The sequence below is a fragment of the Trachemys scripta genome, chromosome 19 (assembly GCF_013100865.1).
Source record: "Trachemys scripta elegans isolate TJP31775 chromosome 19, CAS_Tse_1.0, whole genome shotgun sequence".
Lineage (NCBI taxonomy): Eukaryota > Metazoa > Chordata > Testudines > Emydidae > Trachemys > Trachemys scripta.
The window spans coordinates 13,964,150-13,990,878 of NC_048316.1; the positions used below are offsets into that span (position 1 = coordinate 13,964,150).

At 46.5% G+C, this 26,729-nt stretch overlaps 1 protein-coding gene across 7 annotated transcripts in view; it reads left to right on the forward strand.

The window, feature by feature from the left end:
• The window catches only part of KAZN (kazrin, periplakin interacting protein), a 745,023-nt gene that overhangs the window by 675,715 nt on the left and 42,579 nt on the right, over window positions 1–26,729 (forward strand). For all 7 annotated transcript variants that reach the window (XM_034753335.1, XM_034753338.1, XM_034753336.1 and 4 more), the window contains 4 exons: window positions 3,100–3,289; window positions 7,308–7,438; window positions 10,999–11,049; window positions 14,159–14,282. In XM_034753335.1, the coding sequence (XP_034609226.1) occupies window positions 3,100–3,289; window positions 7,308–7,438; window positions 10,999–11,049; window positions 14,159–14,282 (496 nt within the window). The remainder of the gene's footprint in view (window positions 1–3,099; window positions 3,290–7,307; window positions 7,439–10,998; window positions 11,050–14,158; window positions 14,283–26,729) is intronic.

The following is a 26,729-nucleotide window of genomic DNA, read 5'->3' on the forward strand; positions in this document are numbered from 1 at the left end:
TGTCCCTATAAAATCGGGACATCTGGTCACCCTAGTGATGGGTAATCATGCTTAATAACATGGGTGTTATGCAGGTGAATTCACAGCAACCAACGTTTATGGCAAGTATTTCTGAAAAGGCGCTTACAACTTTTATAGCACAGTGTGACAAGGATATCTGTTAGATAACAATCATAGTTGTATAGGTGTGTTGTTTTTTTTAACTATTTAACTCCCAGGATAAGAAATTGAGATGCATTGCTTTAAAGGTGCTCTGCTTTTCAGAGTATTTCTCTTTTTTGTTAATTATTAAAACATTGATAGGGCCAAATCTCCAGCATAGCTCTGTTGGCTTCAACGGAGCCGGAGCTACGCCAATTTGCACCAGGATCTAGCCTTTAGTACCTCCTTAGTTCCACCTCAGACATGTTTGCCTTATTGGCAGCACGTTGTCAGCTTGCCGGTCTGACTGTAATCCAGGAGTGTTTGCTTATTGGACATTAAGCCAGCAGTGTGCTTGTGATCTGATCACTGCCTCCGCAGTCCAAAAGGTGGCTTATTTCCTCGCTTGAAGGATGTAGATGCTTGTCCTTAGATCTGGAGAAATGAACCGAGTCTTCCATGTTGCAGCCATTTGTGGCGATTGTGCACACATTCAGTGCTGGGACATAAACCAACAGATATTTCACTCAGTCGCTCACCAAAGCCCCCTGGAAAACAGCAGTAGGTTGTGCAGATGTAAGACAGGTGAGCAGGATATGAACACATTAGCAGAGGGCAGAGTTCCACCTACAGAACTTTGGAGGTGAGGTGTGAAAAGGGAAGAGGCCAACTTGGAGACTCATGCCCCAAATCTTCAAAGATATTTGAGCTCCTAACTCCCCTGGAGGATCTGGGCCTCTGTTCCTAGGGTGACTTTGCAGGGAGTTAGGAAAACTCTCTCTCTCTCTCCTTGCCACCAAGCCCAGGTGAAGTGGAAGTGACTTTGACCCAATAAACGTGGAGGCTGAGATCTTGTGTGCATGGTCAAGCTGTATCCTGGAGTGCCTTTTCCTAGCTGACTTCTAAACCCTTGAAAATCAGGTTTTATAATGGAAATGCTGACAGATCCTAAACCGTAGCAGCACTGTTGGCAATTCGTGCATGTTCTCTGAGTTGGGCCATTGTACATAATGTTCCATCGCCTTTCAGATGGATGGATGTTTTATTTCTGGGGCCTGTTATGCAGTATTTATATGCAAATTCCACACGCTGTTGCAGGAACCCTTCTATCTAGGCTTTTTCACAAAAGCAAAACACACTGGAGACGTGGAATACACGAGACTTACAGATGCATATATTTACATTCAGTGTGTGCTGTGTGTTTTGTTGATTCCTCACTGCTGTACTGGCAGCATAAGAGCAGGACTTGGGAGTCACTTTCTTAGCATTAAATGGAGTTTGGTAGAACAGATTAGACAAAGCATTAAGTAGGATGCCCAGGGGGAAGTAGGAAAGGGGGAATTGGATGCATAAGAGAGTTTGGATTTTGTTTTTAATATATTGTGTCACACAGTCTGTCTTTTCCCTGCTTGTAGTTAGTGGGAATATTGCATAGGTAAGTTGAGTATTCGCTCCAAAGCTACAAAAAAAAAAATACCAGTAAATCGCGATTTGATTGGGTTTTTCTCTTCCTCTTTAGTTTTTAAAAAGCGAATCACTTACCAATAATGGTTCCTCCCCAGGGACACGATCCAGAGTCCATCAAAGGGAAGACTCTCATTGACTTCAGCAGGCTTTGGCTCAGGCACATAGGAGCTGATCTTGCACCCACTGACTCCACTGAGAGCAGGATTGGGCCCCAAAGGTGTCATGCATGGCTCCGGGTTCGTGGCTCACGTGTCCTGCAGTGCAGCATTTGGGGTGTTCCCCAAAGAAATCCATTGCGAGGCTCGGGGCAGAGAAAGGGGTGTGCACGGCCTGTTGCTGCCAGCAGCTCCATTTGCACCTTAGGAGCAAATTCATGCCCTCCTTGTTCCTCTGAAGTCCGACCAAAGGCACCACATCATTTAATGCAACAGACCCTGATCCTTTAATCTGATCACTGACCTACCTCGACACCTGCACAGAGTCCCAGGGAAGTCAACAGGGGGCATAAAGGGACCACAGGCAGGGATCAAAATGCAGGACTGGGCCTTTAATAAGTGACACCTTGAGGGACTGGAAAAAACCCAGGCAGCCTATGATTTCCCAGGCACTTCAGAACTGTGGAAATATTCTGTGTTGTCCTAGTTATAAAACATCGAGTGAATCATGGGAGCTATTCTCTGCTGGCTAATTAAAAGGTACAGTCAAGCAACGGGCACCTCTTTAATGAGAATTTTCAAATTATTTTTACTTTGTAGATGCTTCTGTTTAATTTTTCAAAAAAGCAAAATATTGAACAGGGGGAAAGCGTCCCTCTGAGCCTGCCAAGTCCACCGGGAACAGCAGAAGAACAAACAGGCCCATTTAACACATCTGAACCAAAGCCAACCGCTGACTTTCTCTGTGTGCCTTTGCCTTTCTTCATGAAATTTGGCACCGCTTACTGAATAAATCACTGGCTCCTGTATTTGCAGGAACAGCTGTTTCAGTTTTTGGTCCAGGTTTCTCTCAAAGGTAAATCACACGCTAACGCTTTGTTGTGCTGTTTTTGTTTTCTTTGTGATGACCAAGTAGGTTTGACTTCAACTGGCCAGCCTACCCCAGCTCAATCACTTATGCTCCGTCTTACCTGGGGGCTGCCGGAAAGCCGGGGCTGGCGTCCCAGCTCTCAACAAGTGCATGTTCTGTTTTGCACTCAATCAGATCTAAATGGTATCTGCTTGCATTCTGAAATCCTATTATTGCAACATTGGGAGCACGTAGATTCCCCCAGAAGAGTTAATTCTCAACCTTGGTAAAAGAAACCATGTCTTTTGGGAGGATTTAACCCTAAAAGCAGCCACCTACATCATGTTTTCTTCTTGAAGCGTGAAACTGGCCCCCGTGCGTTGTGTTAGCCCCTCTGCACAGAGGTGACTTGAACGCACTGCAATCTGAGTGCTGTCTTGAGAGAAGTGTTTCATTGTCTTGTGTTTTGTTCTTTTATCCCATAAGGCCAAGCAGTCCTTAGCCACGTTAACCAAGGATGTCCCCAAGCGTCACTCGTTAGCCATGCCAGGCGAGACCGTGTTGAATGGGAATCAGGAATGGGTGATGCAGGCGGATCTCCCGCTCACAGCTGCTATCCGGCAGAGCCAGCAGACGCTTTATCATGCGCACCCCCAGCACTCAGCAGATCGACAAGGTGAGTGCCTAGCCAGCCACAAACCCCTTTGGGAAACCTCTGTGATCTCTTCTGCCTTTAAGACGATGGCATTCTTGATAAAATTGAGCACCTCCTTGTTCCAGCTAAGGGTTAGTCTTGTGTACTGTGGCAGGGAGGGAAATAAAGTCCAGTAGCTTGGTATGACTCCGCTCCAAGGACAGGTGGGTATAGGAGAAAGATTTAAATACATATGAGAGTTCCGGAGGCATGAGGCCAGATCCCCAGGTCGTAGCTACACTGGCGCCAGTGTATCTATGCCAATCTACACCTGCTGAGGATCTGGCCCACAGCCTTGAGCCAACTTTGATCTGAAGCTTAACAATTTCCCTTTTGAATGTCAACAATTCTCATTCATTTTAAAATTAGGGTTTATCTTCAGCACTGAGGATTTTCACCCCTGTATTCCCCTCTTTCAGGTGAGGTGCAAGCCTGAGGCCTTCGGATCATTGAAGTTTTAGGATTCTTTTGAATCCCAGTTAAGATAAATTACGTTCTGCCCCCTAAAATCCCTCCTGAGGGATCCAGTGAATACATAACATTCTTTGTTCTTTCCTGTTTCAAGCGGTTACGCAGTGCTGCAGTGCCCTGTAACAGCTGCCACCTTTCACCCCAGAGGTCGGCTGAATTTCAGTGGTTGGGCTGACGTCATCCTCAGCTCTCTCTTTCTTGTCTCCTCCAGATGTTATAAGGCTTAATCGAGGCCTAGCTGTAAAGCATGTGATGTTTGGAGAAGGGGTACTGTGGGAGGGCAAAGGGATTCATTGCTTCTACCCTCTGTGGTACAAGTCTCTCCCGTGGTTTAACAAGGGCATGTAAGAAACCCGACCAGGTCTCAAAATCCAGATTCAGACCCAGGCTGCTATGCATAACCTCCCTTTCCCCTGTGGCTTCAAAGTCTGGAGACTCTGCCAGCTGAACTAATCCCCTTTCAGGGAGCAGCTTCAACTCCGCTTCAGAGCAGCAGGCCGGAGTAAATGGAGGCTGGTCTCCCCGCTCTCTGCCTTCCCCGCTGTGAACTGGGGCCAGGATGTTCAAACCTGGGGGTGTAGAGTTGGCCATCCGAGTAAGGGGCCTGACTTTCCAAGCAGCCACAGTCAATGGGAGCTCGGCACTTCTGGAAATCAGGACCCGCGCTTAGACACCTAATAATAATGGATCTGTCTTTATTATCTGTACTGCAGTAGCACATTAAAGCCCCTGGTGAGATCCGGCCCTCCTTGTGCCAGGCGCTGTACAAACGCATAGTAAGAGAGAGTCCCTGCCAGGTAGAGCTGAACACGCTAAATGGATGTAGCTGCCTAGCTTGAAATGCCCACATTGGAAAGTATTGGCCTCACTGGAGCCTACACTCTCCTGCTTGAGTGCATGATGCTGTTTCAAGGCCCCCAAGCAGGCTTTGCCCTCTTCCCTTTCAATTCTAAGCTATCCTAGGTGCTCCCCGTTCCAATAACCTACCCAGCACCCCAACTGTTTGCAACCAAAGCCCAGGCCTCGGGAAGCAGCAGTTCCCAGCCTTTCCTGAGAGGTGATCTCAAAGGCGTCAGCGCCTCGTTCCTTTAAGCCCTGCAAAGGCAGATCAGGGAGGAGGATGCATTTGCTCAGAAGTCGGCGGCGAGCACCACGCCGCAGAGGAATTTGTTCGCAAGCAGAAGGCGCCTGCGCCCTGCCCTGCCTGACCCCTGCCCTGCCTGACCCCTGCCCTGCCTGACCCTGTGCAAAGCCGTGAGAGCTCAGGACCCAGCAAGTCTGCCAGCTCCGGGCGCCTGTGGCGTGGAATTGCACGTTCCTGGGCTGCTGCCGGTTTCTAATATTCTCTGGCAGTTCAAGGATTGCCCTCGCTCTCAGCAGAAGGTGAAACGCTGCAGCACTAGATAACCTGGCATCTGTATACAGGACAAGGATGCAGCGTTCGAGGAGTCTCATCTTCTCACCCCTTGGTACAAATCCTCCAGTAATGGCTCAAAACACTGGAGTGACACTGCTCTAGTGCATGAGCTCTTATTGCAGCGCACTGTAGTATCCCAGTGTCCTTCACACAGCTGTTGTGGGTGATTACAGTCTGCCGCTGTACATCCACACACACCCCTGCAATTTCGGTTTCATACAACATGCTTCCTGCCCTGCAGTGCTGTGAAACAGCTGCCACGTTCAAGGCCATAGGTGGTTTCCCTGCAGTGGTGGGTGACTCCAGGAGATTTTTGAAGGAGCCTAAGGGAGTTAGACACCCAGCTCCCATTCAGAATTAGGTATCTGACTGTCTTAACTGCTTTTGAAAAACCCCATCAGCGTGTTCAGGAAACACTTTGGGATCCATTTGGATTAAAGCTGTGTGCTCAACCAAAGGACATTATCCTTCTTTCTCACAAGGCATAGGTGATACCTGGGCCTGGATGGGCCCCAAGGATCCCATTTTTAATAATCTTTGCTCTTCTGTAGCGCTGCTCACGTAGGGATCTCAAAGCACTTTACAGACGTTAATGTACTGAAGTGACTATTACTTTCCTCATTTGCAAGTGGGGTACCTGGAGCCCAAACATTAAAGAACTTGCCCATGGCCACAGAACACGTCTCTGTCACAGGCAGGCATGGCACCCAGGTGTCCTCACGGCCAGTGCTGTGCTCAAACCATTGCCCAGTGCTGGAGTCGTCCGGCACAATAGAGCTTCATTTCGGTGCCTTTCATGCTCAGGGACTCCCCAAGGAAAGTGACTATTGGGATGGTCATTATCATCTCAAATTATTGAGTAGCAACCCTGGGGAGCCCCCACCACGGGCAGGAAGGATGGAAAAAAACAGTAACTTATTAGCGTGTCATCATCTGAAATGTAAGAAATTCCCACCAAAAAATGTTTGCAGCCATATTAGAGCTTGAACGCTATGTAGGGCCAATTGGACCAGCCTACAAACTTCTAGGGTGAGTTGTTTTAAAAGGACAATATCAAGAGTGTTTGTTTTTAAATATGTTCATTTAATCTTCCCACTTTACAAATATCATCATAAATTAGTGATAGATTAAATTCATTCACCTTTGACTATGAAATTAGTCTGGTCGGTTTCTGAGTCTCCCACCACAGCACTGTGCTCCGGGGTTTGACTTCACAATATTGCAAGGGACTGTCTGGATCTTAAACAAGAAAACCTGCAACATTTATTAATGTTTCTATTCACCCTTTCTGTCTTTTACCCACCAAACCTAACTATGGGGCCCAGACTAAATTGATCGTGTTCCTTTGAGCAAACCGCATTCCACGTGGGGCCAAAGAAAGTCTTATGTTATTTAGCTTGGATTATGAAGATGCTTCTCCCTTTGGCACAAGTTGTTACCCATCTAACTAATTATCATAGAATCATAGACGATTAGGGTTGGAAGTGACCTCAGGAGATCATCTAGTCCAACCCCCTGCTCAAAGCAGGACCAACACCCACTAAATCATCCCAGCCAGGGCTTTGTCAAGCTGGGCTTTAAAAACCTCTAAGGAAGGTGATTCCGCTACCTCCCTAGGTAACCCATTCCAGTGCTTCACCACCCTCCTAGTGAAATAGTGTTTCCTAATATCCAATCTACACCTCCCCCACTGCAACTTGAAACCACTGCTCCTTGTTCTGTCAGGGTCTAAATAAAGAAGGGAGACTAAGGATCTTTATAGAACAGAAGCTCAGAGAAATGTTGGGATTTGCCCAAGCTCACGCAGTTAAGTTGGGGCAGAACCAGGACCTGAATCCAGGTCTCTAGTCCAACAGCTGAGCCATCACACCCTCTCTATCTCTGCAGCTGCCCCCCAGAAGTTACAGGCAGGATAGCAGATCTGCGGCGTTATACGGTCGTCTAAAGCATTCATCCAACGCCCCAGCCAGCGACTGTCCGTATATAAACACGGCACTGGAGAGAACCAAATTCACAGACCGAGAATGGTGTAGTATCCGAGCTAAAGCAGGGAGGGCACAGAGATGAACATACTAATTCCACTGAGCCCTAACTCTGCTCCTTGCCTTCCAGCTGTCAGAGTGAGTCCGTGCCATTCACGGCAGCCTTCCATCATCTCCGATGCGTCAGCAGCAGAAGGCGATAGGTCATCGACGCCAAGTGACATCAACTCGCCCCGGCATCGGACGCATTCCCTCTGCAATGTAAGGCAGTTGTGAGGTCGTTTGTGACTCTTACCATCCGTGCTAATGTTTCTAACCCTAACCATCACTCTTACCTGCTTGTCTTTTGCCAGCCCTTCTTCTGGGGCCTGAGCCAAAGCCCACCAATGACAAGGCAAAGCCTCTCACCCGGCTTTCGATCAGACTAGTCATGTAAATCCTGAGTTTGAATGGGACTTAAAACTACCCACATCCCAACCAGGAGTTGGTTCTACACTGCCTGACTCTGTGTTCTCACTTGCACCTCTGCAAAGTGCGTGTCCCTGGCTCTCACTTTGCACTGGCGGCCACGCCCACACACAGTACGAGGCAGTGGGGAATCCACGTCCCTCTTTTCAAGAGCTGTGCAGAAATGTTGCATCTCTGATTTTAGTAAAATGTCCTGAAGAAACAACTATAATTTTGTGCCAGGCCATTATTTTTGCAGCCCGGAACCTGGATTGCAAAGAGATTGATTGAAATGGCAGTTTTCCTAACTAGACATTCGGAATCTCTCAGGTTTCCAGGAGAGGAACAAGCTTCAGCAAAGCGAAAATTTATGAACGTACTTAAAAACAGATCCATGTTCGAGTTGGACCTGGACTGAGACTTTGACAAAGTGTTTCTCCCCTCGTGCTCCATGTTCTAGGTTTTGATTGAGGACGTGCAGAGCTTTACAGTTTCTCATGATGTGACGTCCCCTTCTCCCCCCCCCCCCCCCACAAATCAATCAAAATTGAGCCACTGAGACCAAGTTTCACTCTCAGCTTTCAAGTTCCTCTGAATCAAACTTGAGAGTTGGGAAGCCACATGAGTCAAAATGAAAACAGGGTTTGTCAAACTCCCTGTGAACTGAAGAGGCACAGAGCTTCCAGCCACAGTCACTGGGTCAACCGCACACTTGCAGCACCGGGGACAGAACCTACCCTCTTCCTCTCCAAAAGCATAGCTGTGAGTTTAAAGGAGACTCTCCATTAGCGAACAAATTTAGGGCTGATACTGTCTCTAGCCACTAGAGGGAGACATGATCTCTCACACTGAGCTGGTGTGAATCCACATTTCTGCTCTCCTTTTACGCTGGTATAAATCTACAGTAATTCCATCCGTGAAGTTACTCTTGATGTATAACAGTGTGTAAATGAAAGCAGAATTCGGCCCTTTGCATTCCTAGAGGCATCGGCATCTCCAAAGCCCACCCTCACAGCTGAGGCTCACCGAGCCTCTCGCTGGCAGGGAGACCAATTGAGGAGGGGGGGGGGGTGGCACAGGCTTGTCTGCACATGAAAATTCATCCTGAACAAGGTACGGTACGAATTTAAAGCAGATTAACTATTCCTGATTCCAGAATACGGGCTTGTCTAGACCAACAGTTCACGGCAAGCTGGGATGTAAATCTACCTATTTCTAGCCTGCCACGCACTGTGTCCAGAATAGACCCTGCTGCCGTGCACCGGCAGTTCTTGTGTGCTTTGAGCTCCCCCTCTTTGAAATGGGAGCAGATTAAAGTGCATTAGGGAACTTTCAGTGCACGACAGCAGCGTCCAGACAGCCAGTGAGTGTGCAGCAGGCTAGTGCGGGGTAGATTTTCACCTCAGTTTACCATGCACAAACTGTCTGTGTAAACAAGCCCTAAGAGTGTCTGTTTCCAAGTTAGGGTACGTCTATATTTATCTCCGGGTCCGGCAGTAGGCAATCAATCTTCTGGGATTGATTTATCGCGTCTTGTCTAGACGCGATAAATCGATCCCGGAAGTGCTCGCCGTCGAGGCCAGTACTCCTGCTCCGCGAGAGGAGTACGTGGAGTCAACGGGGGAGCCTGCCTGCCGCATGTGGACCCGCGGTAAGTTCAAACTAAGATAGTTCGACTTCAGCTACGTTATTCACGTAGCTGAAGTTGCGTATCTTAGTTCGAACTGGGGGGTTAGTGTGGACCAGCCCTTAGTTTAAAGTAGCTTTCCTACAGGAAGGACCGATTGGATTAAACTAATTCAGAATAAGGCACTCCTATTCCGGAACAAGGGCATCCACACATGGCGTTAATCGGGAATAGCTAATCTGAAACAACTCGCTTTGGAGACATGCCCTTAGAGATAACTTTTAGTGAGCAGATTTATTTGTGTGGCTTTTGTAGTTCGAACAGTCATGCTTTCACCTTGGCTGTTCCTCCCATTTCAAATAGTTTGTGTCTCTCTCACACACACACACACACACACACACACACACACACACCCCAACCTGGCATGGTACGTTCCACTCAGTGGTCTGTTTTTTTCACTCCCTAATTTTGATTAGTACTAGGATGGTGCTTCCTAGCTGGGTCTAAACCCAAATGGGTAGAATATGCGCATCTTCCCAAATCCTTGTGCAAGCTGATAACAAGGCCTTTTCCCATTGAGTCCTGGACCATTCCCACATAAAGCATCCAGCACCCTGAACAGTGCTGTCCAAATAATAATGATTTATTACTAATTGGTGATAGTCAGGCACGTCTCCCCTCGTTAACGAGGGGCTAGCTTCAGTCCTCCTCGTTACATTTTTGCTTGACCAATTACATCCAGCACTTGTGGCATTTGAATCAAGCTACGAGTCAGAGGGGCTCTGAGTTCAGGGAGTAGATCTCAGTCTAAAGGAGCGTAAGCTGGTGTAAACTCCATGCTTAGGGGGCCAGAAGAGAAGGATGTAATAAAGAGCTGAGAAGAGGTAGTAAAGCAGGCCCGTCTCCACACCAAATTGGTCACTTGGCATGTCTGTTTCACCAGTGCAGGCTCCTTTCCACCTGCTCACCAATGTGTAACTTATACCCATTGCCTTCGAACCTGGCCCGACACGAATTAATGTGACAATCTGTGGCATTTCCTATACCGGTCCAGAACCAGTGGCATTAGCCCTTGCTAACAGGCAGAGGCAGACCAACTCGGAACAGCATAAACAGTGGCTCCAGATTAAACTTTTCCTCTTTAGTGTCTTGACCTGGGAAAGGGACCTGGACCGAAATGTCTGCATTCATCTGGATTTTATTTTTGTTACTAATGTGGGTTGAAAGGGTGTGTCTGGGCTCTGAGAAGCACCCCGAAGTTCGGGTGTTTCTCAGAAATTTCTCTGGTTTGCAAAGATGAGACAAAGGTGCAGGAGTCGTGAGAACAAAGGGTTAAATGAATCTTGTCTCGGTTCAAGGGAGTTTGGTTGAGTTCAGCGGATTCACCCTTCTTTATTCTGAGATTCTGATTTTTCCAAAACCATGTTTGAATTTCCCTCTTGGTTGCCCTTAGCCTAGTCTCTGTGGCATAGTCTAGGGAACATACAGTTTGACCTGCCTCCGCATGATCTTCTCTTTTCCCAAATCCCTCTTCTCCTTCCCAAAACAAATTGGCTTCAACATGAAACAGCAGCAACTTTGCACCAGCTAATGCTCTGAAGCCCAGAAATAAGCAGGATTTCCAGAGAGAGAGAGAGCTGCTGGGTGTGCGTTTATATCCCCGGGCCGGTTTTGCTCTAGCAGTGCTGTGTGGTACTAGGGCTGTGTTTATGCTGTTTCAATGTGATCTGTCTCCTTCTACCGGTAGGGGGATAGTCCTGGACCGGTACAGAAGAACTTGCACAACCCAATTGTACAGGTAGGAAACCAATTGCCTTTCTTGACCAATCTCCTTATGAAATACAGTTTATTAATGCGCAGCGTGGTTGACACACACACATAGTGCAGAGGCCAGAGTCATGTGAAATGCCGAATAGGTATATTGTAAGGGCTTGTCTACACTACCGCGCAGGGTCGATCTAAGCTACGTTAATAGCGTAGCTGAAGTCGACATACTTCGATCTACTCACTGCGGTGTCTTCAGTGCGGTAAGTCAACAGCTGGCGCTCGCCCGTCGACTCCGCTTGCGCTTCTAGCTCTGGTGGAGTACCGGAGTTGACGGGAGAGCGCTCAGCGGTCGATTTATCGTGTCTAGACTGGACATGATAAATCAACCCCTGCTAAATCGATCGCTGCCCGCTGATCCAGCGGGTAGTGTAGACAAGCCCCAAGTATATAGGTAGACCGTGATCGGTAACATCTGTCAGCTTTGGAAATGGGTCTGAATGAAAACTCTGGATTTGAGCCATCCTCAACTTTGGATCCAGAGCCAAACTCTCTGACTCCAGCCCAGCTGTAGTCGAGGAGATGAGAGAAGAGTTCAGGCATCACATTTCAGAGAGAATGGCAGATACTGGGAATAGCAGTTGCCTGTTTAGAGAGGGGGATGGACCCGCAAAAGAGTCCAATCTGGTGTAAATTGCACCTTCTGTCAGCTCCTCGGTATCTGTTACACCAGCGTAGGCTACGTCTACACCAGGAGCGAGGGAGGATGATTGCCAGACACACTCCTGCTAGCTCGAGGAGCTGCTAGTGCACTAAAAATAGAACAGCCCTGGCAGAACAGGCAGGGGTGAGCAGCGGCATGAGCTAGCTATGCTGGGTCCAGTCGGGTGGGTGCAGAACGGTGGAAACCAAAGTAACTGAGGCCCTGTCTACATGAAAGAAATGTGCAGTGGTGTAACTAAATGATGTGCTGCACCAGCCTCGCGCAGGGCTTCATCTGATGCATCATCGTCCCGTGACATCCCCCCGTAAGCTGCAGCTGGGGAGCCAGATACCTTAGGGCTTGCACTGGGGAACTGCATTGAAATAGCTACCCTGTTGTAAATGCCTTTAGCAGACAGGACCTTAGACTCATTCCGCACACCGCGGGGGGTTAGACTGCAGATGGGCCTGTGCCCCAGCTGTCCCTGAACTGTGGGGTATTCCAAATATAAACGGGCCGCACCAAAACCCTGGGTCCAAACACTGACATTCCCGCCCCCCAGGAACACTTGGGGTAGTCAAAATCCAGCTATAATAGAATGTCAGGGTTGGAAGGGCCCTCAGGAGGTCATTGAGTCCAACCTCCTCCTCAAAGCAGGACCAATCCCCATACAGGTTTTTGCCCCAGACCCCTAAATGGCCCCCTCAAGGATTGAACTCACAACCCTGGGTTTAGCAGGCCAATGCTCAAACCACTGAGCTATCCCTTCCCCCTTTTGACCCAGATCCCCAAAGGTATTTAGGATTCAATGGGAGTTAGACACCTACATTATTTTGAGGCTCTGGGCTTTAGAGTCCTGTCTCCGGTTTGAATAAACCCAAACTTCAAGGCAGAGCTCAGTCAAACGACTCTCCTATTTTACCCGCAAAAAAAACCCACACTAAGCCCAGTGTGAAACCCTGCCCCCCCTCCCCCGAAGTAAATGGCAAAACTCCCACTTTGTAGGGTGAAATCTTGACTCCACTAAATCCTCCCAGGTTTGCTCAAAAGTTTCCATAGGCTTTCTGACACACTGACCCAAGTTTTGAGCTTGTTCTGTCTAGTTCTAGTGCTTTAGCCTAAGTTAAAGAACAGGTAGGGGAGTCCATGGGGTCAGGGCCGGCTCTACTGTTTTTGCCGCCCCAACCAGCACGCCGAATTGCCGCTGCAGACGGCGGGGGCAGTCTGTGTGCTGTTAGGGTGGCACGCGCGTTTCCGCGGCAGCGGCAATTCGGCGCGCTACTCGGGGTGGCAGAAACACACAGAGTGCCGCCCCTTGCAGGTTGCCCCCCCAAGCACCTGGTTGGAATGCTGGTGTCTGGAGCTGGCCCTGCATGGGGTTATGTAAAAGTGCTACATTCTGCACAAAGCAATGCACCTGAATTTAAGAAAACAAGAACTTCCATCGTATTCATCTGCAATCCTCTCCCCAGGCGCCACCGTGCCAGAGTTTCTCTGTAGCATCCTTCCACTTAAAGTTCCCCTCTGGCTCCCATTAAGTTGAATGAGACTTTTGCTACAATGCAAGGGGCACTGGCAGAGCTGGGGGTGGATCCCAGGGCTGGGCTAGCAGGGGCTGCGGGTCGGGAGTGAGGGGCTCAGATCCCATTTCCTTAGGCTGAGGTTGGTTGCTTTTGGATTGCAGGAAAGGGGGTGATTGGGGCTGGATTTTTTCCCCCTTACTCTGGTGCTGGAATTTATTAAACCCTGTTGCCTTTTCACAAAGTACTATTAATTTTAATAACATCTCCAATGCATGGATATTATGTAAATAAATATTATGGTTATTATTTAGGATAAGAGACGGTCCAAGCACAGGGTCCAAACCAAAGCCCAATTCGCCTTCAGTGATATCAGATTAGGCCCTTATTAATTTCTTCACATATTTTAAAATACACCAATAGGCACCTGCCCTCTGCTTGGGGTGCCTAACCTGTAAATGAAATAGGGTGGGGAGCAAATTCCAAAATTGAGGGCCCCTGCCAGCAGCTCCTTCTCATTTACATTACGGGAGCTCCAGCTCGAGTGCTGTTGCTGATTGTGTAGGCGTTCTCCTGACTGCCTGGACCATCCCCTTGCCCTAGTTATCAAGGCTGAGATATTTAAAGCCACCAAAGGAATTTGGATGTCTGTGCACTTCACAGTCCCTTAGATGGAGATTTTTGAAAGCTAACCATCATAGGGTTTTAGCCTGCTGCCCATCACCATAGCATCTGGGCACTTTCCACATAAAACCAATAGCTATAGCAGTCCCCAGAGGCCTCCATGGAGTCTCTGGCTCTTCTCCTTTCCCTCGTATAGTTCCTGCCCCACTCCAACCTGTGAGCACCTTCTCTCCCCAGATTGTTTATTGTCAATGCTCATGTTATTTCCTTTTCTTTCTTCTCCCTCCGCTTTGCAGTCTCTAGAGGACCTTGAAGACCAAAAACGAAAAAAGAAGAAAGAGAAGATGGGATTTGGTTCCATCTCCAGAGTATTTGCCAGAGGGAAGCAGCGGAAATCCCTAGACCCGGGCCTCTTTGATGGTACTGCTCCCGATTATTACATAGAGGAAGACGCAGACTGGTGACCCCTCCCCTCCCCAAGCTGGTAGCTTGCCTCCTTCCTCTGCTGCCGGTGTGCGTGCGTGGGTGGGTGTGTGGTTGTGTGTGTGCGGATGCATCTAACTAAAAAAAGAAAGTGAGCCTTTTTCCTCTGCGTCGCCACTTCTGTAACTGATGTACATACTACAAACAAAGCCTGTGTGTGACTATGTTAACTGTTGTCTTTGGAGCGATGCAGTTGTGTTGTAATCCTCTCGTTTTGTTCCTATTTTTTGTTTTGTTTGGGTTTTTTTGGTTTTTGATTTTTTTTTTCTTCTTAATGAAACTTGAAACTTGAAGGACTGCTGTGTATTTGTAAATAACAAAAATATTGTGCACTTTGTGCTTGTGACGTCTCTTGTCCAAAAACGCTGTTTTCTTGAGCCCCTCATGTCGGTGCATTCTGTATCTGGTATGTTCTAAAAGTCAGGGGTTGGAGGGGACAGTATCCTATTCACAGGGTGCACCTGAGTTACAAAAATATTAGGCTCTGCCTATCCAGAAAGACCTTAAAATCTCACTCAGTGTGACGTCTTCCTGGCCAAAATCTCAGGAGGCAACACTGTTCTCTTTTTAATGCCTGTCAGCCTGGAATGATGGTTTAACTTTCCTTTGATTGTTTAGTTTAATTTATTTGCGCAAATCCAGAAGAGCTATTCTAACTAAATTATTGCATAAAGATTGGAATTTATATTTTTCCACAATGGTTTGGATGGGGATGGGAGGGTGTGTTTATACTGTACTGTTCTATTAAACTGCTGCCTACGGAACTAGGGTAGGATTGGGTAGAAGTTGAGAGAATCAGTTTTTCTATTTTTGTCTTTGTGGGTTTTTTTTTTTCCAAATGAATTTCTGTTGCATTTCTCTGTCTCTCATGCTAACATGGTGTACGTTTCCCCTATCCCGCGGTCGATCTAGACAGCAGGATCGGGGACCCAGATTGCTACATAGGAAGTATAACCAGGTCAGATATGTACAGATATCTTTATCTAAAACTATTTTAAAAATGCTCAACGTATTGGAAAAGAGCAACAGTGATATTTATTATGGAATAATGTAGCGGAAAGTGTTAGACTGCAAAGCAGACCGGCCTTTTCAGTACTGCATGTATTTGGAAGGAAGCACTAACCTTTGCTTTGATTGTATTTTCTGGCCACAGAAACATACAATTTGTTTTTGCCTCATGTCTGCGGCTTTTCCTATATACTGCATTCATTTGGGTTATTAATAAGAAAGGGGGATAAAGCGTGGCTTAAGGAACCAAGGCCCTGATTCAGCAATCCATCTCTTTGCAGGAAAGTACTTAAGTCCCATTGACTTCAATGTGACTTAAACACCATCTTAAAGTCATGTGCTTTGTTGAATGGGAACTAAAAGACTTCAGAGTAAAGTAGGGAGTGAGTCAGATTGTAAATATCAGGAAACAGCGTTGGATCAGACGCTTGGGGAACACTGGAAAACTGTTCCGTATCCAATGCTGTTAACTCAGTCCTGGGATATTTATTTTGTCTGTAAGAAAACTGGTCTGGGTCTGGGCTACTCCCGTCATTCATCCCACAGTGCAGCAGTCTAATAGCTTTGGTGCCCCCAGGTAAGCAAAGCTGACAAGTGCATCTCTTCAACCCTTATTGTGGGGCATTGTTTCCTTCTAACTCTGCTTCACAAGCAAACAAATGTGCATTTTGGAAAGACCAGGTAATTTGATGCAGTTGCTTCTGAAACCATGTCTGCTCAGTCTCTTCTAAATTCTAGTTTATTCGGGGGCGGAGATTTTTACCAGTGCACCTAAAAGATTTAGAAGCACAAAGCCCACTCTTTTTACTGGGGACTTGTGCTCCTAAATCCATTAGGCTCTCTTCAAAATGTGATTTCCCCCCCCCCTCTTTCCACTAACATGCACAGCTGTCTGGTTACTACAAAATACAGTGCGTCGTGCTTTAATGCTTACAATACAATTTTACGCTCTTAAATTTAAGATTATTTAATAAAATACTATTGTGTATTTTTTTTTAATTCCAATACGTGCACCCTGTTTGAAAGGGATATTTTGTCTTTAATTATGAAACTAAAACACACAATACCACCATGCTACATTTCCTTCTAACAGAAGGATCTGGAGAAACCACAGGGGGTTAGGGAAAGTGGCTTTAAATATCTGCTCTGCTTTGCAACCGGGATGTGTCCAAAACCAGGGTGGGGGAGAACGACCCTGTTGCATCTTTCTCTGCAGAGGAACATTTTTATACATTTTTCCCCTCTTGTGTTTTTATAATTTAAAAACAAGCAAGCAAAACTCCTGGTTATTTTAGTAGTTTCCTTTTCATTTCAGCTTTTCTAAATTAGGAAATAATTCTAAAAAAGTTACTAAGAGAATGATTTATTTAAAAGAAAACTACAATGAATAGCATATGAATTATGGGTAATATTAGATTTAACTCTTCCCGCGTGAGTGGGGAAGAGTCCTTGAAGGCATGGATGCAAATATAAAAATATTAAAAAAATAAAAAAACCCTAAATAAAGCTTATTTTAAAGTATGAATGAATTCTATGTGATTTAATTGTTTCTAAGTTGTGTTTGCTAGGCCTGGATCCTTGGCTAGTCCAGGTGATTAAATTGGATCGTATAATTTGTATTACAGTATGTGACAATATAAGTATTTATACCACTTGCCAGCAGGGTAGCTGAAGCTCTGCCAGTTATTTGTCCATTTCCTCAGAACCAGAGTTTGCCTAATATAGCGATTTCTTTCCAGCCAGTTGGGAAGGATTTGAAGTTTCAGAAACTTGACTCAACGCACATCTACAGAAGCTGTTGCAGCTTTGGAATCCCGTAACTGACTTTTTTAGGGAGATTCCAAGAACTGCCTGGGGGGCTGGGGAGAGAATCGAGGCCTATAGACAAGAACTTTCATTTCCTCTTTAAAACTCACCTCCGCTGTCCAGTATTTTCCAGCCCTTGTGGCTGTGTCCACCTTAACAAAAGAAAGGGGGGGAAATATCTCCTTTCATGCAGACCCAAAACTCAATGAGGTAGTATTTGCTGCTCATGGCAGTGTGAATGTCAGCTGACCATGGGGACTAGCCGCCCCAACTCAGCCCACACTCTAAGGAAGCTATAGTTCGTAGGCTCCCCTAACTGTGAATCACTGTCAGCCTCTTTCTCCCCATCACGTGCTGGATTCTATAACTGCTATCAAGTACGGCAGCTGAGGACTGAACTGGCTTTCACAAAACCTGCGAGAAATTGAAATGCTCCCCCCCCCCCCCTTTTTCTTTAATTTCAACCCCAAGGTTTGGATGGACCTGCACATTTCCCCCGTGGTGCTGCCAACCCAAACATAGCAGGGTTCGCTGGAAAGTGAAACTTGTCTAGAAACAGCAGCTGAAACCGACTGGTCTAGTTTCACTGGTTTTGATTTTTCTTTGCATTTTGCTCAGTACGGAGGATGAAAGAACTATGTTAAAACTTTTTCTTTCACAAATCAAGATAGAGTGAGTAATAGGAGGCCAAACTGTTAGGCCCAGTTCACCCACTGCCCCTCATTCTAAAGGTACATGGCTCCTAGTCTCACGAATCAGAGAATCTCTCAGTCAAATGTGTTTATCCCAGGCTAGCGTCCTCCTCACCGGACCGCACTCCAGCTCCATTACAGGGAGGACAAGGCGACAGAATGGCCCTGTCTGCCCCTTGCCCTCTTGTAGAACACCACCGTGTATGAGGGGGAGGGGGGAGGAGGTAGGGGGACTTAAAGGGGAGAACGTGGAGCCATATGGGAATGACTGGGGAAGAGGGAAATGGAGATTTGGGTGGAGAAAAAAGTCCTAGCAAAAACTGCAGAAGAAAAGAGGATGAGTGGGAGGAAAGGGAGAGGCTGTACAGAAAACCTGACCATCTTTCACTTCAGAGGGAACTTGAATTGGGCTGGCTTTGAATGTGTTGAATACTGTAGCACTCAAATGGGGGAAGTAGCAGCAGGCAAGTAACTTAGCTTTAGTAGAGGAACCTAGGAAATCCTTACCTAGGGCAGCTCAATTTGGAGCGGCAGGGAAAACTGCAAATCCCAAACAATGCTAGAAACACACCCACTTGGTGAAGAACAGAAGCCAGACCAGTCTCTTGAGCGAGTCCAACAGTGATGCTGAATCTGGGATCTGAGCTTTCCCATGGCTCAGGGATGTTTACACCTGGGGGTTGCGTTTGGCCCCGTACAGGGCCAGCTGTAAAGTTTGCACGTGGAGCCAAACTATTCTAAACTCTAAGGATCTTTGAACCAGGGATTTTGTCTCAGGCTTATCTCCCAGTCGATATAGGGCGGTGACTTTTAGAGTTGGAACTGGCGTCGAGAATCTAGCAAAAGGTTTAGTAGACCAGAAAACCAGGCGGTGAAGTAAACTGTCTCCAACTTTGGGTTGTAAATCTTTCAAGGTGGCAGTTAGAATTTCATGACCAGTGCAAAATACAGTAGGAGGTGGGGTAGGGAGCGATGATCCCAGAGGCACCAGCAGGTAAGTAATTGCACCGTTCTGAGAAGAATATGGAAACAAAATGCAGGAGGGCAGAAAGTAGAGGCCTCTTCGTGGGAAACTTGGGGCTCTCTCGAGCGTCAAGTGGAGCAATTCCTGAGAAGTTAACTAAGAACTTATCTGATGATTATTCTGGTCAGGGAAAGTAGAGACCTTTGATGTCCCTGCACAGGAGAGAGAGAGAGGAGTTACTCCACTTCCTCCTTCAATGGGAGTTATCTCTTTCTGATAACTGCTTATGGAGGGGATTCATTCGCCTGTGACGCTATAGGCTTAAAGGAGGCTTGTTTAGTCAGAACCACAGTTGCTGATGACGTCATAGTCTAAGGCCAAGGCTACAGCGGGTTTTTGTACCAGTATATTGAGCTCGGTTACGGGATGTTTTGGGGTGGTTTTTGGCTTTGGGGTGGTTTTTTTTTTTTTGCTGAAATAGTGATACAAGCTGTAGTGTGGATGCAGTTATACCAGTATAGTTTATTCCCCCTCCCGCATGGGGAGAGAGAGAAGTCCTTACCTGGATCATTACGCTAGGCATCTCTCTCACAATCCTGCCCTGTGGTCTCCAGCCTTCCCATCTTCCGTTTCTCCTGTTTAGAGAGAAACTCGTTAGTGACACGAGTGTAGTGTCTACGCTAATGAGAGCACCCCCATGACTATAAAATCTGCTAGTCTCCCCATTGCACAGAGGGGAAACTGAGGCACAGATTCTCAATGGGAGTTGGGCACCTAAACACCTTTGAGAGCCTGAGTTTAAGTGACTTGCCCCAGGTCACACAGGAAGCCTGTGGCAGAGCTGGGACTTGAACCCTAGTCTTGCAAGGGCCTAGACTTGTTCCCTAATCACTGGGCCATCCTTCCAACTATATTTCTTTAACAGATAAGCATGTCAGAGAACATAATCATTCCTTTGCCAGTCCCTGGGACCTTTCCTTTGAAGCTGTGAGAGCACTTTACAAACAACTATGCTTCACAACGTCCCCGTGAGGCAGGTGGGGAAACTGAGGCACAACGGTGCAGCATCTTGCCTGACAAAGATGGGAATAGAACCCCGGAAGCTCTGCCTCCTCATGTCCCACCTATAAATATACACAACCACCTGCCCTACAAATGGACTGTAGCAAAGTGTAAAAACAAGCAACCAATAATTCAGAGAAATAATACAGGAATAACACTGCTCAGGACGGTCAGTTCTTGCTGTTAGTTTAGAAATGGTCTCATTTAACTTGCCTCCTGATTGAAGTGAAGTGACGTGGTGGGAGACAGTCGCTTTTGTATTCTCTTGCCTGCTGAGAACACTGCAGGCCATGCCATGAGTGCCACACTGGCTACCCTACCAGGCTCACTGCTCGTTTCTAAATACCTAATCCTTGGCATAAACACTGATTAGCAGCAATTATCCCAGACCCTGTGTGTCCAAACCAGCATCACCCTTTGTGTCCAAACCAAATTCGGAACTTTTCAGCTGGCATACAACTCCACAGCACCACCGAGTTCAGGGAGGCTGCCCTGATTAACACCCGCTGGGGGATCTAGCCCATTGACTTGAATGGAGCAGCGCTGATTTTCACCAGTGGTGGATCTGGCCTGATCATTCATTAGAAGACTATACAAGAAGGCCAGCCCATCCGGCTTAAAGAGAGAGACAACAGCCTGCAATTAAAGGGGGGCATGATGATAAATTTCACATTTAAAATATTCCTTACCACTGTTGTTAATATCACCTTAGAGGGGGGGTTCATAAATCCATACAGTGCTTTGCAACCATTCCATTAAAATCTGCCTGCGAGCTAAGTTGGGCATCGGTAATCCTAAAATAGAGAAACCGAGGCACAGAAGCAGTTTGCTCAAGGCCAATTGGAGACACTTACTAGGCGAACGCGAGAACGCGACGAGAGGCCGCTAACAGGAGCGTTTTGGAGGACACCGCGGTGGGCTCGGTGCTTGGAGGTAGTGGGACATGGGGAGTGGTGCATTTGGTCTGTCTGTGGGTCAGCTGTTCTCTGGGCCCAGGCTGTGTAGCAACCATGAGCCCCTCACTAAGCAGCTTAGAGGGGTCTGTTTGGTGCCTTGCAAGAGGCTGTAAGGCTCTGCCCTTTGGAGCTCTGACCAGCCCTGCTGTCTGAAGTCTGACAGGTTCATCGCTCCCTAGTGGGTGGGGTGGAGCTCAGCTGAGCTAAGCAAAGTCACTTGCCAGGTGAACTCGAGAGCCATGATCAGAGGCAGCTAACTGAGTTTCGGGGAGAGATGAGAGAGGGAGGGTGAGGTTTTCCTTCCAGGCTCAGCGCTATGTGCAATTTCAGGATGGCCAGCAGTGGTGACTTGCAACAGAGGTGCCATGTTTTCTTTACTACCTGAAGCCAGAAGGGACTTCCGGTACATGAAGTGCAGGTTGGGGGCTGTGCTGGAGGAAAAGTTTCTTGGATTCAAGACACTACTCGGAATCAGAGTAGCTGAGGCATTCTGGACAGCCAGGCTCCAGGAAGCTGGGTACCAAGGAGACAGAGGAGGCCTGGCAGTTCCTGACCATCAGAGGCAAGAAATCACATCAGCATTCTTTACCAGTGGAGACAGGTGAAGATGGGCAGGCTGTGGCCACCAGAGAGAAGAGGACCAGGAGGAATTCCACACAGCTAGAAGTTTCCAATTGATACCAGTTCCTCAATGTGGAAACTGTAGAAGATACCTCTCAAGATCCAGTTGGTCCGTGGGAATGGAGAGATGTATAGGACACACCTCTGGATGGCAGCTCAGCTTGCCCACAAAGAAGGAAGACAGATGATCCTTGTTGGGGATTCAATACTCCTAAGAATTGAAAGAGCGTTCTGCAAGGAACAAGCAGACAACGGGACAGGACGCTGTCTTCCCAGAGCCAAGACACGGGACATCACTCTAAGACTGAATAGGCTTCTGAAGAGAACAGGTCAGGATCCGTCGGTGTTGGTTCATGTCGACAGTAACGACAGTGCCTCAAGGGATAGCTCACAGATAACATCACTCCAGAGGACTCGGAAGCACGCTGAAGCAGAAGAATGTCCAAGTGATCTTCTCTGAGATCCTTCCTGCCCCACAAGCAAAAGAAGACCAAAGGCAGACGATTCTGGAAGTGAACCGCTGGCTAGGTAAGTGGTGTAAGGTGGAGGGTTTTGGTTTTGTGGAACATGGATCCACCTTCTATGGGGAGAGAGAGATGAATAATTTGGATGGCCTTCACCTCAATAGCAGGGGACCAAATCTCCTGGAGGACAGGCTGGCTAGAGTACTGTAGAGGGGGTTAAACTAATAACAAATGGGGAGGGTAAAAACAGTGAAGACATAGAACAGACTCAAGATCTTGAGAACAAAATTAATCAAGGAACCAAAGGACATGAAGAGAAGAAATTTTTAATTGCCTATAAACCAATGCTAGCCTCCTAGGTAGCAAACAAGAGGAATTGGAATGGCTCATTTATGAGCATAAATTCAATCTAGTTAGTATTACTACAACGTGTTGGGATGATTCACGCAACTGGAATGTTAAAAATCAATGGTTATAACCTATTTAGGAAGGACCGAGTGGGCAAAAGGGGAGGGAGAGGGGAACTCTACATCCAAAAATGGCATCACCCTTTTCTGAATCACTGATAACACAGAAGAAAATGATCTTGAACGCTTCTGGATCAATGTCCTAGCAGATAAAGCACAAGACTGGGGTGTTAGTTGGAGTCTGCTGCAGACCACTAAATCGCATTAGGGAACAGGATTAAATGGCTCCTTACACACCTGTCTATAATGTGTAGGGGGAAAAGCTGCATGATCATGGGTGACATAAATTTGAGTGATACATGCTGGAGGTCTGATGTTGCCAGTACTAAAACGTCCTTGGAATTTCTAAACATTATAGATGATCATTTCCTAGCTCAAAAAGTGCTGCAGCCAACCTGGAGGAATTCTATTTCTAGACCTAATCTTGACAGATGATAAGAACTGATCACAGAACTAAAAAATAATGGTAATGTACAAACAGAAAAAAAGTCCAGACCAGTAATACATGTATTTGGTGTTTTAAAGGGGCCAATTTCACAAAGCTGAAAACAACCATGAGCCAAATGGGGGTGGAGGATGAATTTAATCAGAAAAATGTGACTGATAATTGGGAATTGTTTAAGAATGCTTTACTCGTTGCCCAAAAAGCCAAAGTCCAACAATTGAGGAAGGAGGCGGTATTAGTTAAAAACAAACAAACAAAGCCAACCTGATTTAGAGGGGAAGTGAAGGCAGGGGGAAGAAAAGGGATGTTGATAGTAATGAATATAATTCAGAAGCTAGGAATTGTAGAAAATTGATAAGGGAACCAAAGGACTAGCAAACTAAAGGATAATCAGGAGGCGTTTTTTAAGTATACAGGGAACAAAAAGAATCCTAATCGTGGTATTGTTACATCACTAGATGGAAACGGAAGAATTATCAATAATAATGTAGAAAAAGTACCAGTGTTTTATAAATATTTCTGTCCTGTATTTGGGAAAAATCAGATGTAGTCATATCATATGATAACACTCTTAACACTCTTCCTCCCACTATATTAGTGGAATAGAATGTTGAACAGCTGCTACTAAAGTTAGACATTTGGGAGGGATAGCTCAGTGGTTTGAGCATTGGCCTGCTAAACCCAGGGTTGTGAGTTCAATCCTTGAGGGGGCCACTTGGGAATCTGGGGCAAAATCAGTACTTGGTCCTGCTAGTGAAGGCAGGGGGCTGGACTCGATGACCTTTCAAGGTCCCTTCCAGTTCTAGGAGATGGGATATCTCCATTATAAATAAATATAAATAAATAAATCAGCAAGTCTACATAACTTGCACCCAAGGGTTTTAAAAGAGCTGTCTGAGGAGCATGCTGGACTGTTAATTTTGATTTTCAATAAGTCTCAGAACACGGGGAAGTTCCAAAAAACTGGAAGAAAGCTGATGTTGTGCCAATATTTTCAGAGTAAATGGGATGACCCGAGTAATTACAGGTCTGTAGTGGCTGATACAGGAGTTGATTAATCAAGAACTAAAGGAGAGTAATGCAAAAATGGTATCAAGTTACACAGGATCTATTTTCCATAAACCTGTGTTGATTGGCGTTAATTACAAGTTTGGTTGATCTAGCTAATACTGTTGATATAATAGACTTCTCAGGCATTTAACTTGGTACTGCACAACACTAATTAAAAAACTAGAATGATATAAAATGATCATGGTACACATTAGATAGTTAGCCAATTTGTAATCTGATAGGTCTCAAAATGGAACTGTGCATGGGGAATCATCACTGAGCAGGTATGTTTCTAGTGGAGTCCCGTAGGGACTGGTTCTTGGCCCCATGCTACTTAACATTTTTATCAGTGACCTGGGGGAAAAAAACATAAAATCATCCCTGATAAAGTCTGCAGATGGCACAAAAACTGGAGGGAGTGGTAAATAACAAAGAGGACAGGTCACTGAGTCAGAGCGGTCTGGATCACGCGGTAAACTGGGTGCAAGCAAATACGCGTTTTCATTAGGCTAAACGTAAGTATATACATCTAGGGACAAAGAAAGGCAGCCTTGCTTGCAGGCTGGGGGACTCCGTGCTGAGAAGCAGAGACTCTGGAAAAAGATTTGGGGGTCGTGGTGGATAATCAACTGAACGTGAGCTCCCACTACGGCAGTTTGGCAAAAAGGGCTAATATGATCCTTGGAAGCATAAACAGTGGAGTCTTGAGTAGGAGCAGAAAGATTATTTTCTGTCTGTATTTGGCACTGGTGCAAGTGCTGCTGGAATCCTGTGTCCAGTGTCCACAATTCAAGAAGGATGTTGACAAATTGGAGAGGGTTCAGAGAAGAGCCACAAGAACGATTAAAGGATAAGAAAGTTTGCCTTATGGTGCATCTATTTAGCTTAAAGAGAAGATTAAGGGGTGACTATTACAGTCTATAAGGACTTACATGGGGAACCATTATTTAACAATGGGCTCTTGAATCTATCTGAGGCAGGTATAACATGGTCAAGTGACTGGAAGCTGAGGCTAGAAAAATCCAGGCTGGAAATAAGGTGTATATTTTTGATCGTGCGACTACTGACCCATTGGAACAAGTTGCCCAGGGTTGTGGTGGATTCTCCATCACACCATTTTTAAATCAAGACTGGACGTTTGGAAGCGCTGCTCTAGGAATTGTTTTGGGGACGTTCTCTGGCTTGTGTTATACTAGAGGTCAGACTAGATGATCACAATGGTCCCTTTTGGCTTTGGCACATTCAGAGACCCCAAGGCCAGGAGTTTCTGGGTCCTAGGCCAGTGCTCACACTGCTGGAGTAATTTAGTTCTTGCTCTTAGTGGTGGTGATTCCCTCTTTGCTTTTCACTCAGGTTTAGACAATGAAACTAGACCGATCTGGTTACTACAGCTGTCATCCGACACACACTAGCACAACGTTGTGACGACAAACCGCAGGAGACTGTTTAAATCCCGCACCAAAAAACCCAAACCAAACTCACCCCTCATAGTTGAAACGATTTTTTAAATGAACATTCAATGAAAGCATTTACTATAGTGTTTTAAAAAGAGACTTTTTATTAACTCATCACAAGGCTGTAGGCATAGGGTAAAATCTTTCTTTATTCTGGTAGATCCCAATATCACCCATCCAGGCTCCAGAACATACACATCCCTGCAGACCCCCGTTCACTCGTAGGATGGTTGTGCACGCTAAGGGCTCAAAGGCTATGTGCTTTAAGATGAAGTGTAATGCTGGATGCATGGGCCAGCACCTGGTGATGAATGTAGTCATTTCACTGTCTTGTGTTGCTGGAAAGGGAATGCAGAAGATACAGCAACAGCTTCTATTTTATTCACTACAGACCTTTCTGCATCTGCCTTCTTTCATGCCTGTGCAGCATAGCTCCCATCAACGCTTCTGGGACTATCTGCCGATTTCTAACGAGGAGGCTATCACCCCCTTGTGCAAACTATGTGGCCAAACAGTCTTATGAGTCAAGGGTGCCCGACATGTAGCCTGAAGGCCTCATGCAAACTGTGGGGCAACAAAATGCAACCACGGAGCAAGGACAAAGCTGATGAGCTGTAGGTATTTCCTGCTGCTGAACTCAACCAACCAGGAATTTGCATTCCGTTACGGAGGGGACGTACAAGCCAATGCTACAGGGGTATTGTAAACCCCTTTGCTAATCCAGCTCCCTGTTTCACAAACATAGCGCATTCCTGTCCTACAGAGTTGAACCTGTCTGTATGTGTGGCCATCCCTCTCTGCAAATAACTACGTGGTACGAATTGCCTGGCTCCTCTAGAATGTACAAGCCTGACCTTCGGAAAAAATCCAGAGAGCACAAACCCCAGTCCCCAACCCGCACAAATAGGAAGAGGAATAGAGTCAAACTGGCTGACATTTTCAAACACCTGTTCCCTGCTGGAAACACCAGAAATCCCATAAGGAGGAAAAGCCCCGTTCTTGTGAGAGTGCCTCCCTCGTTTTCCAGACTCAGGATAAGCCTCTGAATTTCAGCAGCCGTTTTCCAAACTGAGCCCAGAATTTGCATTCCATTAATCCCACCAGTAGCCGGTGTGCTCGGCTTTTAAATGCTGGGGTGAAACCATCATGCTAAATTCTAGGACTGTGCCGAATACAATTTTTTTCCCCCTCCTGCTTCCCCAGAGTTCTATCTGCGGTGCGTGATCCCCTCTATAACCGTGGCCTAGTTAGCTGCAAAAGAGAGATGCTAATCAATCATGACCTAATAAAAAGGTATGCCCAAGTAGGAAAGCAGGGTGTCATGCTGTCTAAAATGGAGTGAATATGCTGTGTGATTGATTGCGATTACACTGGGTCTCTCTGAGTATGCAGGAG